This window comes from Pygocentrus nattereri, chromosome 16 (genome assembly GCF_015220715.1).
Source record: "Pygocentrus nattereri isolate fPygNat1 chromosome 16, fPygNat1.pri, whole genome shotgun sequence".
In the NCBI taxonomy this organism is placed as follows: Eukaryota; Metazoa; Chordata; class Actinopteri; order Characiformes; family Serrasalmidae; genus Pygocentrus; species Pygocentrus nattereri.
In genome coordinates, this window is record NC_051226.1 from 15,124,776 (window position 1) to 15,139,893 (window position 15,118).

Below are 15,118 nucleotides of genomic sequence, written 5' to 3' on the forward strand. Positions count from 1 at the left end.
TCTAAGAAGCTTTGATTTTGGAGTGTGTCTATGGGAATTTTTGTCCATTCACCCAGAAGAGCATTTATGAGGTCAGACGCTGATGTTTGACGAGAGGGCTTGGCTCGCAATCTCCGTTTTATTTAATCCCAAAGGTGTTTTATTGGGTTAAGGTCAGGCCTCTGAGCAGGCCAGTCAAGTTCTTCCACACCAAACTCACCCACCTTGCTTTGTGCTCTGGGGCTCAGCTATGCTGGAACAGAAAAAAGCCTTCCCCAAACTGTTCCCACAAAGTTGGAAACATACAATTGTCCAAAATGTCTTGGTCTGCTGAAGCAATAAGATGTCACTACACTGGACATAAGGCCCCTAGGTGAACCCCTGACAAATAACCTCACCACACTATCCCAAACATACATCTTCTAAGCCACTTATCCTTCTGGGTTGCAGGGGGAAACTGGAGCCTATACCACCAGTCCATTGCAGGGTACACAGACAGACATATACATTCAAACACACACACTCACACCTAGAGGCAATTTAGCATGTCCAATCAAACTGATTGCATGGACTGTGGGAGGAAACCCACGCAGACACGGGGAGAACATGCAAACTCCACACATAAAGGACCCTGGTTGCCCGGCCAGGGAATCAAACCCAGGTCCTTCTTGCTGTAAGGTGACAGTACTACCCACTGCATCACTGTGCCACCTCATTAGCCCTCTTCCACCAAACATTACAATTTTCACAGTGCAATCAGGCAGGTAACATTTTCTTGGCATTAACCAAACCTGGATTCCTCCATTGTCACTCCACAGAATACACTTCCACTGCTTTAGAGTCCATTTGCAGTTTACACCACTCCATCTGATGTTTGGCATTGTGCATTCTGATCTTAGGTTTGTGTGTAGTTGCTTGGCCACGGAAACCCATTTTGTGAGGCTACTAACACACAGTTCTTTTGCTGATGTTGCTTCCAGAGGCAATTTGAAACTCTTTAGTGAGTGACTCAAGATAGGATAGGCACTGTGCATTTTAGCACTCAGTGGCCCTACTTTGTGAGTTTGCATGGTCTACTGCTTCATCACTGAGCTGTTGTTGTTCCTGGTTGCTTCCATTTCACAAAAATAGCACTTACAGTTGACAGGGGCAGATCTAGTACAGCAGAAATTTCACAAAGTGACTTGTGGCAGAGGTGGCATCCTATGATAATGCCATGTTTACAAGTCACTGAGCTCATTCATACTTCTAGAGTTTGTCTATTGAGACTGCAAGGCTATGAGGTTAATTTTGCCCACTTGTTAGCAATGGGTGTGGCGGAAACACCCGAACTCAATAATTATTAGAGGTGTCCCAATACTTCTGTCCATATAGTGTATTTTATAAGCTATTTTATTATGGCTTCCACCAAAGGCCTTGCTACCATGAGAAGCTTGAAAGTGGCTCTTGGGACACAAATGTAGTGTCAGCTAAGAAGAACAACGTTGTGCATATTGACAAATGCTCTTGTATTTTGAACAGGCATTTCAATCAGCAGTTCCTGAACACAAAACACAGGAAAGAGTTACATGACATCTGAGGACGGTGAACACTTCTAACCACTAGTTACATTACAAAGCCCACTATGCTTGGACACCATTACTGTAATTAACACAACTAATAACCAACAACATAACAACAGAGCAATAACGACAAAAAATGTCCCTTTTACCCTTTTTCTGCTAAATACTTTTTTAGGTTTAAAGCTGTCTGGAAGCTGTCACTATTATTGTATGGTGTTTATCACATCCACTCTAATGACAGGATTACATGTCAGATTCAGAGAGATTTTACTAAATTGAGAAGATCTGCTTTCAGCTACAATGCACAAGCAAGTTGGAATACACTACAAGAAAATTCTAAAGCTTTGCTCACTGGTGTCACTTGACTTTAAATCACTAACTACCTCCATTCAGCATGCAACTGCTTTACTGCACCTGCTTTATTTTCTGTCAATGTTATTAAATAATTTTGTTTCTACGTTTTTTTTCTTATCGCTTATCATCTTACTTGGTGTAACAAAACAGAACCAGCCAGGCTTTTGCAGTAAAAAGAAGAAATGGGTTTTTACTTGTAAAGGATTTCACAATACTCATAGTCAGTAAACAGTGGTGATCAAATCCAAAAAGGCCAAAATACAGAGAATGGCAAACATAACAAAATGATATCAGGCAACCAGATCCAAAAGGGCAAAGACAAAAAGGCAAAATCAAGAAGTCAAAAATGATGTTCAGGAAAACACAAAGGCAATATCACAGACAGAAATGCTCAGTAGCTTTACAGCGAGAAGCAACTCCTTGCAAAAAACCTATACTAAAGCCCAGGCCTAAATACTAAGGTAGATCTAGGTTAGTGAATGGTGATGTGATCTCTCAAAGAGGGATGGGATGGACAGTTGGTTATTACTTTTAATTAGTTTTCATTATATATATATACACCACAACAATATAGAAATGAAACGTGGATATAACTTAAAGTAGTCAGTGTACAGCTTGTATAGCAGTACAGATTTACTGTCCTCTGAAAATAACTCAACACACAGCCATTAATGTCTAAATAGCTGGCAACACAAGTGAGTACACCTCACAGTGAGCATGTCCAAATGTCCAATTGTGTCGTTGTCCCTTCCTGGTGTCATGTGACTTATTAGAGTTACTAGGTTCCAGGTGTGAATGGGGAGCAGGGCTGTTAACTTTGATGTTTTGAGTACAATTCGTGCATACTGGGCACTGGATATTCAACATGGCACCTCATTTCATTTTAACAACCAATTTAACATTTTTTCAACCCCTGTTTAACTTGCATTACATTGTACATTATATTCCAATATATCTCAATATATTTCCAAGTCAAAACAAAGGTTGATAGTTTAATTAAACTCACACTCCAGTTCAAAATAATGAGGATTGTATTAGCAGTCAGGTAGCTTTTGTGTGCATCATTAGAGTAGAACAGTTACGAAAACAGTTGCATTTACAAAATGGGGAACATTCATTTCATCGGCTTAGTTGTGGATGACAACAGGCACAAAAGCAGCAGGGGTGCTATATGAGACTGGACCACAGTGTGAGAGTGATAACCGGCCTTTCTCTTGGCAAAACCATGCCATGCCACTGCTCAAGCACAGAAACTAAGGCATGATCGAGCCATTACTTTCAGCAGCTCCAAACTTTGCATATTATGAGGTGATTGACATGTGGTCTTATTTTAAGCACAGCACTTGTTCCAAAACAATGACAAAGGCAAATCAGACAAGCAAACAAGAAAAGCTAAATAATTAATGAGATTGGTCCTGGAGGCTTTTTTAACTTCACCCTGGAGATTCGGGGTCATGAAAGACAAGAAGGTAATGAAACTGGCTGAAGTATATTCCCTCCTGTATTTTATCATACATCATGTAATATGTGTAAAGTCAATTCCCTGCTCATCTTACTGTGTTTTCTGTTTCTGTTTACCTCAGTCAGAGACATAATATTTACTCAGACATAGAAATATCCAAAATGTGTATATTTAGTTGGACAACCAGGCCTATTTGCAAACACATTCATACATCAAAAGAAGAAGCATAAAAATGATTCAAATACACTGATGTTTTGTCTCAACAAAACATGAAACAATAACTACTTCTGATGATCTACTTGTTGCACACATTCTGATATTGTACTCTGAATTTGTATCCCTACAGAAATTAAATATTATATTTCTTGGGAATGGTAATCCAAATGGATCTAGTCCCAATTATTGCATTTTATAAATGTTTGTGTGTCAGTATCAGCAGACATGTACATGAAAAATACTGGACATCACCGCTGGCACATAGTTCCAGTTCCCCAGTTCCCTGACACGTTTCCTTGACTTTTGTCTCTACTCCCTGAGACCTGCCTCTGCTGTCCTAAGGGTCTACATTGGGGAATAAGTTCATTAAGCCAATTAGTTAATTATCATTATGTAATTAGCTAATTTAAAATGAAGCATCCTGCATCATTTTCACTAGAACTTTATTTTGTATTCCTGTCAGGAGTAATCAAATACTCGAAATACTTGAGGCTTTGAATGAAAAAAAGAAAAGCAACTAAAAACACAGCAAATTTGCAGGTAAAAAAAACCCTTTGATAATGTGTCTTGGAATAAATATTCAAGCAGACATTCAAAACACTGAAACGTAAACAAAAACACATTTAAATCCTTAACTTGTCAGACTTCACAGAAGTTCCTCATTAATTATTCTGCAGCAGTGAGTCAAGGGACAGTGTTGATTGACACCTGTGGTAGTTAAAACTCTCTAGACTCCATGATGTCAGAGACAGGAATGACATTAAAAAGAGGCTTTTATCACCCAGAGACTTATCTGGGCTTAAAGCTCACAGGTCTGAAGCTCAGTAAAGCACACTATACTGTATATGACTTCTAAATTCCCAAATAATGGAGGATAGTGATGACTACACAATTTAGTACTTAGGTGCAGACTAGATCTCTTGATATACTTCAGGTTTTCTCTTTGTTTGTGTTTTACTCAATGTTAAACATATTGTTCAATCTGATGTGTTGTTGATATGGTTGCAGGAGAATGCTTTACACTGACTGTTTTGTTTTGAATGGTTTATTGGACAGTAATGCCTTATGCTGAGAACAAAAAGGATTTATTGTGTATTGTAATTTACTTTTCTTTTTTTTTTTTTTAAAATAATGATTCCTAGATGCTGCCACCATGCCTATTTTTAACTTCATTAACTCCACAGATCCACCGGCAGTTCCAGGCTTAAGAAATTAAGAATAGACAGTTTGCATTATTTATATATATATATATATATATATATATATATATATATATATATATATATATAAAATTGTTAAATAATACTCCTGAAGATGGAACATTTGACTGAAATTTGGTACATTTCTGCACATGTATGGGGACATTTCAGATCTCACTTCTTTTTAACCTTTTATTGTCACTCTGATTGAACATGTATGTTTGGCATCAAAAATAATCTATTGCTGATCTGAGTATTGCTGTGAAGGTTTGTGCAGTAACTGAGTAACTGCTCATCATGCAGCTGTAACTCTAGCCTATAACTGTAACTGTAACTCTTTGCCTGCTTTCTTCTGACATATTTGTCCCATTCAGTGCGTAACACATAGAGCACATATATTAATCAATTAGAGACTTTCTCTGATGTGTGGACGCTGGCATCTAGAGAACTAGGGGACCTGAAAAAATGGGGTGATTTTATCTTTCATATTCTGGCTCTGTTATCATTGTCTATCTTTTGTGATCTTTCTATGAATGGTTGACATGGCTAACATGTCTGGACCTTTGACTGTTGTGGAGATGCAAGCCATCAGACTGGCCATCACAGAGGAGAGAATCTTTAAGATGTTCCTGGTGCTGTCCACGCATGCTGTCTTCATCTACATCAACATAGTGATGCTGTTCACACTCAGGACCAAGGCCACTTTCCGGGAGACGTCCCGGTACATCCTCTTTGCCCACATGCTCCTCAATGACACCATTCACCTGGTAGTAGGCCTGGTCCTGTACGTGCTTGGGGCATTCTACCTGGTGATAGTGCGGGCCGTCTGCGCCTTCATTGTACTGATGTCTGCTTCCACCTTCATCAACGCGCCTCTCAACCTGGCGGTCATGTCTCTGGAGAGGTACACGGCCATCTGCTTCCCTTTGCGGCACAGCGAGTTGGCCACGCCCATGCGCACTCAAGTGGCTGTGGTGGTGGTCTGGGCACTCGGCATCTTCAATGTGCTAACCGATGTGTTTGCTCTCTTCCTCCTCGCAGAGCCGTCATTCTATTTGTCACATACAGTCTGCACTATCGAACAGCTGCTCGTGGCTCCCTGGCAGCGGGGCAAGGGTGTGGCCCTCAACACCCTCCTCTTTGTGGTGGTAATGGCTGTGCTACTCTACACCTACGTGGCCATCCTGAAGCAGGCACGGGCTGCCTCGACTGACCACTCATCAGCGCAGAAAGCCCTGCGCACTGTGCTGCTACACACGCTGCAACTAGGCCTGTCACTCATGTCTTTCCTTTATGTGCAGCTGGAGTTCCTGCTGGGCAGCCTCCCACTGCCTGTCTACACGCAGCTACGCTTCCTCAACTTCTTTGTGATCCTCATTCTGCCACGCTGCCTCAGCTCCCTCATCTATGGCCTGAGGGATGAGACCTTTAGGCCCCTGTTCAGGCAGTACATTCTGTTCTGTAGTGCAAAGAAGCTTGTACCTCTATAGACCTTAAGAAGCTGCTAATGAAAAGACAAGACTGGGTTGCATGTTACGCTCATCATCTTGTGCAGATATGAAGTTGTACCCTATGAAAATATATAAATACAAATACAAATTTATATGTACAAAGGTATTTTTGTGATTGTTGAGGAATATGTGTATATATATATATATATATATATATATATATATATATATATATATATATATATATATATATATATATATATATATACGAATTATATGAAAGTATATATATATATAATTTGTAGGGTGTCCAGAGTAAACTACAACCTCCTGATTATGTACAAGTTATACTTTTGCTCTGTATCTAATCTGTATAGCTAGATGTATCTATCTGTATCTAATACAAATATAAAAGTATCAAGAGTAAATTATATTTGATTTACTTGCTATACAAAATTAAGGATTGGTCCAAAGAAGCAAACTTCAAATGCTAAAATGGAAAAGAGGAGATATTAACATTATTTTGGTCAGTCCAACACATCTTTATTTAATTATTTAATTTAGTTTATTTGTTTATTTATTTAGTTATTTAATTCACTATAGGATTGAGTAGGCTAAATAAGTATTGGATGGTGAACTAGGCTTATAACTATTTGGAAATGGTTAATCTAACACACTGACAGACATAAAACTACAATGAATTGTTTATTTCTATTAATGCTAATGCTTTTATTTAACAAATAAATCTTTACTCCCACATCATGTTCTCAGATTCCTAAACATTTGTACAGAGCTGTACATAAAATGCAGAAGTGTGTTTGCATGCAAGAGTTTGATTCCTAAAGATGGACATTCTAGCCAAGCTTTGATATTCTTTATATTTTGCCACCAAACATTATTTGCACAACATTTCAGTATTTAGCTTTCAACCAGATTATACAGGCTGTACTGCTGTCATATCAAAACTCCATTTTTATCAATTTTCATATAGTTATTCTCATCCTTGGGGGCTGGATTCTAGTACAGTTTGGTGACTTCCATCATGATAGAAATGTTTCATAAGTGATAAAGGTGATCAGTCAGAATAACTTTGTATTGATTTTCAGCTCTTACCTCAAAGACCAGGCCAGCATTTTTTTTCCAACCAAAAGTTATGAAATAAGTGTATTAGTGCAATACTTATTTTGTTTAAATAGAACAAGCATGATTATACATATACATACATTTTCAGACATGTACTTTTTATTTCACAGAGGTCATTAGGCCTTCTCTCAAGGCTCTCAAAGGCCCCAAAGTTTCCCTTCTGCTTGCTGACCTAGTATGATCACACCATGTACCGACATTCAGTCACCTGAAGAACTCTTGCTCTTCCTTTTTCTCTTACATATTGCACTAATGCAGGAGCAACATGGTCACCAAATGTGTGCTTTGGACAACAATTTCCAACCTGATTTACCGATGTCTTTTCCTATTTTAAATACACGTGTCTCTTTAGTCACTGTTCCTAATGAAAAATTATAGGCAGTCTGTGTGACTAAAGTTGCTGCTGTCTGTGCCCTGATAATGAACCATCATTCAAAGTCTCTTAGATCTTTTAATCTGACCATCTTGATCCAAAATCAAGTTTCATGTTGCATCATGCTCTACACCTGTCTGGAAGCATTTACATTTGTCAGGTTTCGACATTTATTTATACAATGGCAGGTTTTCTAAGATATTACTGTTCTTTGGAGTCATCACTGCAACCATGTTAACATAAGAAAGAGAAAGAAATTCCACTATTGTTCATTTAAGGTTCTTTGAATGACAGACGCAACGCGACCCTATCTGGACTAGCAGTCGATGATGATGATGATGATGAATGACAGATGCCCGGGCCATGAGAAACACCATACGTGGCTCCACATACTACACAGGTGAATATGAACCACATAAGTAATTGTTAACACTAAAGTTCTGTATTACATCATGCCACATTGCAGCACAGCAGAATCCTAAGGGCTTGAACAAGTGAGCAGCTCCCCTATTCTGCCATTAAGAATCACATTAAACATTTATCATTGTCTTCTTGTTTTCATGCCTGTCATTCTGTTAGGAAAAACATGGTTATGGAGAACTGGCATGCAGCAGAGTGGAGCGCAGGCCATGGAGAAAAGGATGCTATGGCTGAGGATCAAAGGTCTAAGACTTAGTTCTGCATGTTTAACATCATGTACTAATGAATTGTGCCACTAATTTCACTACAGCACAATAAAAAACTGGTGTATCTCATGGGCCTCTTGAAATTTTGCAAAAATAGCTGTCTTTGAATAAAGACAACACCCCTGCTGAAATGATCTGCAGCTGGAGAAACTTTTGCCCTGCACTGTCTAAACTTTGCCATTTGATGCACTGAGCATTTCCAGTAACTGCATGCAAATGATTATTTGACTCAAGGCGTTCAACAAGGCGTCCTTACAAAATTATTTTTTGGGCCTTTTAAAACACTGTCTCCACTTACTGTCCACACTATTAGACACGCCTACCTAGCTGGTCTACCTTGTAGATGTAAAGTCAGAGACAGTAGCCCATCTGTTCTTACAAAGTTTTGTTGGTCGTTCTCTAGTGCCTCTTCAGCGGTCACAGGATGAGGCCCACAGGACGCTGTTGGCTAGATGTTTTTGGTACTGTTCTTAGTCCAGCAGTGACATTGACACATTTAAAAACAGCACTGCTGTGCCTGATCCACAGCACAACACACACTAACACAATACCAACACATCAGTGTCTCTGCAGTGCTGTGAATGATCCATCACCCAAATAATACCTGCTCTGTGGTGGTCCTATGGAGGTCCTGACCAGTGAAAAACAAAGTAAAAGGGCTAATAAATTATGTAGAGAAACAAATGAACTACAGTCTGTAATGGTAAAACTACAAAGTGCACTTATATGGTAATGGACCTGATAAAATAGAGTGTAGAAACAGACGTGCTTAATTAAGTGTTTCCACCATTTAAATAAATATCAGGGCAGAAAAGCACACAAAGAAATGCAAACCCATGAGGAAGGTCACCACTAGTCTCCTATTTCTGCTCCAGTGACCAACCTATCAAAACAAAACACCCACAGGCAAACACAAAATAACAGAATAAACACATATCACATACCTTTGACTGACAAACAACGGCATAAACAACATTTAAGTTAAGTTTTTCTGAAGGGCGCACACCTACCATGAGCCTCCTGCCACTGCCACGCTGAGCCTCACAAGCACATAGAGTCACAATCAGTAGCGGGTTGCTACATAGCCTTCCCTTCAAAGATCAACTGTCCCTACTGACCTAAACCTCGAGCCAAGTCACTGGCCACACACACAGTCCCGGCCAGCACAAATGCCACATTGGTGTAAATGTGGAGAACTTTCTGTAAATCATGTAGCGTGAGAAACAAAACAACAATTTGCTCATATTAAATGATAAATGAAAGAAATAAGAAAAATGAAACCATGAATGAGCCAAGTAACAAAAATGGTTAAAAGTTAAAAGATGCTGCAAGACAGGCATTTTTTAAAAATAAAAAATAATAATAATTTAAGAAAATATCTCTTCAGCCTTCATCGTCATCACCACCGAGTAGCGTTTGTTTATTTGGTACTTTTCTGCGTACAAAAACTACTTTGGTGTTGGATGATAAAAGAATGATTTATATTTTTTCAAACCAACACTGTTTTAATTACAGAGCAGATTTGTTTTAGTCAAATCAAATATTTATCTAGAACTTAAGAGTTTCATTGACTTTCTCTAACTCAGTGGAGCACTGAGCACCAGGGGGCAGGGGAGAGCTCTCAGGCCGCTCCTCAGCTCAACATCACAGAGCGAGAGAGCCGTTGCTAAGGAAATGAGAACCGTAGCGACGAGAAGAGTGAGGCGGACTGTAAACACTGAGCGCTATTAAAGCTCTGGATTAGCGGTCCGACCTGAAACAAATCACAGTTTAGAGCAGTACGATATCCCTCTTTAATGAACTGATTCTGGTATGTATGCATTTTGTAATTTTCTTCCTGTGTGTTTAATAACGACACAGGGGAGGATTGTGCTAGCTAACTAAGTTAGCGGTTAACTGTGCGACAAACTTAACTACTTAGTTAGCATAGCCACATTTAGCTAACTGGGCTAGCACTTATAGATTTACTGACCTTGCGTGATCTATTCATTTATACACAGCTACAATACTTTGTGAATATTAGCGCATGTTATATTAACCAGTTACCAGACGCTCCGCGCTAGAGATGAGCGATATGATTTCATTTGTCGTTATCGCGATAAGTTACATCACATTATGCCACACTATGGATTTCTTAGGATAATGTTGTGAATATCATCAGTACAGAAAGAATACTGACCAGCTGTTTTTTTCGAAAGAAAGAGAGCTTAGTTAATCCTGGTTAGTTGCAGTCCAATGTGTAGTAAAACATGAAATAAAATTCAATGTATTCATTCTATTTGATAACAGTATTTTTAAGTGTGGCCCTGCTTTTTTCTGTTCCAGCAGGAAAAGTAAATATCGTGATGCATACTTTGTATCATGAAAAAGCCTTGAAGTATCATGATGTTATCATTTTACTGCCCATCCATGCTCTACGCTGCTTCAGTTTCGCTCAAGTAATTCTGAGAAAACTCCATGTAAAAAATGTGTACATTTAAATGGTGATTAAATGGAGCCAAAGACACATGTTTCTCCACCAAAAACATCTCTCCAAAACATCTTAGTGAATGTATGCTGCCTGTGCTACTCATCACTGAGCTTCGTCTTTTACCTAGTTTGGCCTGCTTTAGGACATGACTGTGTTCCATTTATACTGATATTCATTTCCGCCCCTGTTCGCTTAAACACCGTTTCAACACAGGATCAAATCACTGAAAAGCTACACGGAGAGAATTTAGGACAGACTAGATATTCTTAAACAGAAATGAGATGTAGCCAAATGTGACTGTTGGGAACAAACTTGTGGGTTTAAGGCTTCAGTAGACTTTAAAAAAATAATCCCTTCCATATGTACAAAAAAAGAGATGACTCATCAGACTGTACTGCTGCTACCAACTACACTTTTGAAGTCCAGGTATTCTACATCAGAGACCTTATTTAAAGAGACACTCCAGCCAGTCTGAAAGCCCCTCTTCTGGCATTGTATTTTGAAGGTTGGATGAACCTTTGAAGGACTTTGACTGCTTTGAGGACCATGTTTTGGGATAGGCTCTTTGAAATGTGCTGTCACAGTATTGCGCTTCTTTACCAGCTAGTGGAAAAACAAACATTTTTCAAATGCACAGAAGGCAGCTTGAGCATACTTCAGTATGATTTTTTTTAAAGTCCCCCCCAACTGCAAGATATGTTATCAGAAGGAGATTTTTCTAGTCTGAAAGTTTTATTACAAATTACAGCTGTGCCATCTCGCAGCAGGTTTTATCCATATTGATTTTGATTATTGGTCTCATTCAGTTTAAATACATGGCCATTTCTTTCTGGTTTCTTGAAATGCATTGATTTTGAGAACTAGCCTAATATATTTTTACATTAAATACATGCTTGTTTCTTTCTGATTGCTTTTTAACCACTTACACATTTTACCCTGTTATCATTTGTTTGTTTCTTTCAGTTTATGTGCCTGCAGTTGACTGCTGACTTCAGATCTACCTTTTTTGTACTGAAAAGCACATCTTATGGCAGAGCTGCATATAATCGGACAGATCATTGGGGCCAGTGGTTTCCCTCAGAGCAGCCTGTTCTGCAAGTGGGGAGTTCACACAGGTGTCTTATTTTATCTCATAGTCATTCATCCTTGTCAGTTCAGTTTGCAAGGCTTTTGTTTGTTATCTTTGCACCTGGGTGGGCATCTAGTTTAGTTAACCCTTCTTTCTGCTCTGCCACTCATTTCAGGAGGAGCATGGCGGCTCCTCTCTGGACTTAAGGAGGGACAGACACAAGTGGACATGCCTCAGATAGGAGACATGGCCTACTGGAGTCATCCTATTGACTTGCATTACACCACTAAGGGTCTTCAAGGTATACAGGAAATGTCCTGATAAAATGCTAAAATGTACACCCCAAATTCCAATGAAGTTGGGACGTTGTGTAAAACATAAATAAAAAGAGAATGCGATGATTTGCAAATCCTTTTCAACCTATATTCTATTGAATACACTACAAAGACACGATATTTAATGTTCTAACGGATAAACTTTATTGTTTTTTTTTTTTGCAAATATTCACTCTATTTTGAATTTGATGTCTGCAACGTGTTCCAAAGAAGTTGGGACAGGGGCAACAAAAGACTGGGAAAGTTGAGGAATGCTCAAAAAACACCTATATGGAACATTCCGCAGGTGAACAGGTTAATTGGAAACAGCTGAATGTCATGATTGGGTATAAAGGGAGCATCCCTGAAAGGCTCAGTTGTTCACAAGCAAGGATGGGGTGAGGGTCACCACTTTGTGAACAACTGCGTGAGCAAATAGTCCAACAGTTTAAGAGCAACGTTTCTTAATGTGCAATTGCAAGGAATTTAGGGATTTCATCATCTACAGTCCATAATACCATCAAAAGATTCAGAGAATCTGGAGAAATCTCTGCAAGTAAGCGGCAAGACAGAAAACCAACATTGAATGCCCGTGACCTTTGATCCCTCAGGCGGCACTACATTAAAAACCGACATCATTCTGTAATGGATATTACCACATGGGCTCAGGAACACTTCAGAAAACCACTGTCAGTGAACACAGTTCGTCGCTCCATCTACAAGTGCAAGTTAAAACTCTGTCATGCAAAGTGAAAGCCATATATCAACAACACCCAGAAACACCGCCGGCTTCTCTGGGCCCGAGCTCATCTGAGATGGACTGACACAAAGTGGAAAAGTGTCCTGTGGTCTGACGAGTCCACATTACAAATTGTTTTTGGAAATCATGGACGTCGTGTCCTCCAGGCCAAAGAGGATAAGGACTGTCCGGATTGTTATCAGCGCAAAGTTCAAAAGCCAGCATCTCTGATGGTATGGGGGTGTGTTAGTGCACATGGCATGGGTAATTTGCACATCTGTGAAGGCACCATTAATGCTGAAAGGTACATACAGGTTTTGGAGCAACATGTGCTGCCATCCAAGCAACGTCTTTTTCAGGGACGTCCTGCTTATTTCAGCAAGACAATGCCAAGCCACGTTCTCCACGTGTTACAACAGCGTGGCTTCGTAGTAAAAGAGTGCAGGTACTAGACTGGCCTGCCTGCGGTCCAGACCTGTCTCCCATTGAAAATGTGTGGCGCATTATGAAGCACAAAATACGACAACGGAGACCCCGGACTGTTGAGCAACTGAAGTTATACATCAAGCAAGAATGGGAAAGAATTCCACCTACAAAGCTTCAACAATTAGTGTCCTCAGTTCCCAAACGCTTATTGCGTGTTGTTAAAAGGAAAGGTGATGTAACACAGCGCTAAACATGCCCCTGTCCCAACTTCTTTGGAATGTGTTGTAGGCATCAAATTCAAAATGAGTGAAAATTTGCAAAAAACAATAAAGTTTATCCGTTTGAACATTAAATATCTTGTCTTTGTAGTGTATTCAATTGAATATAGGTTGAAAGGATTTGCAAATCATCGTATTCTGTTTTTATTTATGTTTTACACAATGTCCCAACTTCATTGGAATTGGGGTTGTAGTGGTACTTTAGAAGCAGTGATTTTAATAATCTTACTGAATTTCTTTTTTAGGTTGGCCAAAGCTTCACCTACAGGTTTGGCATCAGGACTCCTTTGGAAGATGTCAGCTGTATGGTTATGGTTACTGTCATATACCCTCCAGCCCTGGACAGCACCGCCTGCAGTGTGCAACCTGGAGGCCACTGGGAACCTGGCAGGAACAGCTAGCTCAGATTTTTGTGGGCGGAGGCCCTCAGCTTCGCTCTCCTGACCTCATTTACAGTGGAGCAGACAGATACAGACTTCACACCGTTGCCATGGGCACTGTAGAACTGGAGCTCTGCGTCATTCTGCGGCATTTTGACAGATATGGTGTGGAGAGCTGAGAGTGACACCTCCTGTATGCAGATAGAAAATAGAGTGATGAAGAAATACAATGACATTTGGTACAAGAAATGTTTGAATTATAGTGGAGTTACTAATGCAGTGCGTATGTGACTTTTGTTTTTTAAGAGTGAGCATAAATGTATCGTTTAAGCTCTGGTTTGTAAGATAGCCAGACCACAGTTCTGGAGAAAAGAGACATGTCTTGCTTTAATTTGTATCAAGGAATGCAGTGATAAGTTCTGGGTTTTTACTTCTCCATGACTGATAAAGTTCAGTGCTTTTATTTTTTTTAATTTTTCTACTACCTATTTTATATGTATTTTTTATAATGGACTTTGTCTTATGTTGTAACATGAGTAAATCTCCTAAATTCTTATATTCAACTTTATTTCCCAGGACATTACAACAGAGTGTTTTAGACCGTGTTTAGTGATGTACTGTATTCATTTTAATCAAATAAGATTGGTTTCCTTTTTGCTTTGCACATGTACACCCCACTGTGTTCTGATGATGATGAGAGGAAAGTCACCCTTTTGATCTGTTGCAGATGTTTCAGTATGCTCATTTCCTGCGTGGAAAATGTCTTGCTGTTATAGTAGAGTGAAAGAAAGTGGAGAAACAGTTGTGGTTTGCTGAGTTATCCTGCAAGGAACGTTACGCTCTCACAAATCATTTTTGTCTGAGGCAAGCAGAGACAAGTGAGAGAGAAAAAAGGAACAATGTCTGATTGACGTTAAGCGGTATGACATGTGAAGCAAAAGAAGTAGACTGTTTGACTCACAACCTCCTTAAAATAGTCTACACAGAAACCTTCACGGCTTTTGCTGCATCAGCGTT

The 15,118-nt window shown here is 39.4% G+C and overlaps 2 protein-coding genes across 2 annotated transcripts; both read left to right on the forward strand.

Moving 5' to 3' along the window:
- Nucleotides 1-5,314: 5,314 nt before the first annotated feature.
- Nucleotides 5,315-6,262, forward strand: or133-7 (odorant receptor, family H, subfamily 133, member 7). The gene is given in 3 exon segments (XM_037546092.1): nucleotides 5,315-5,676; nucleotides 5,814-5,928; nucleotides 5,930-6,262. Coding segments are annotated over 3 exon segments (810 nt in total).
- A 3,763-nt stretch (nucleotides 6,263-10,025) lies between these two features.
- Nucleotides 10,026-14,706, forward strand: b9d2 (B9 domain containing 2). The gene is made up of 4 exons (XM_017718067.2): nucleotides 10,026-10,235; nucleotides 11,859-12,010; nucleotides 12,140-12,265; nucleotides 13,967-14,706. The coding sequence occupies exons 2-4, from the start codon at nucleotides 11,923-11,925 to the stop codon at nucleotides 14,278-14,280; spliced, it is 528 nt and encodes a 175-aa protein (XP_017573556.1). The 5' UTR covers nucleotides 10,026-10,235; nucleotides 11,859-11,922; the 3' UTR covers nucleotides 14,281-14,706.
- Nucleotides 14,707-15,118: the final 412 nt, after the last annotated feature.

What these genes read in the sequence shown, in the direction of transcription:
- b9d2 (XM_017718067.2), top strand. Translation starts at nt 11,923, where the DNA reads ATGGCAGAGCTGCATATAATCGGACAGATCATTGGGGCCAGTGGTTTC. An exon ending in CAAGTGGGGAGTTCACACAG is followed by an intron (nt 12,011 to 12,139) that starts GTGTCTTATTTT and finishes CACTCATTTCAG; the next exon opens with GAGGAGCATGGCGGCTCCTC. An exon ending in CACCACTAAGGGTCTTCAAG is followed by an intron (nt 12,266 to 13,966) that starts GTATACAGGAAA and finishes TTTCTTTTTTAG; the next exon opens with GTTGGCCAAAGCTTCACCTA.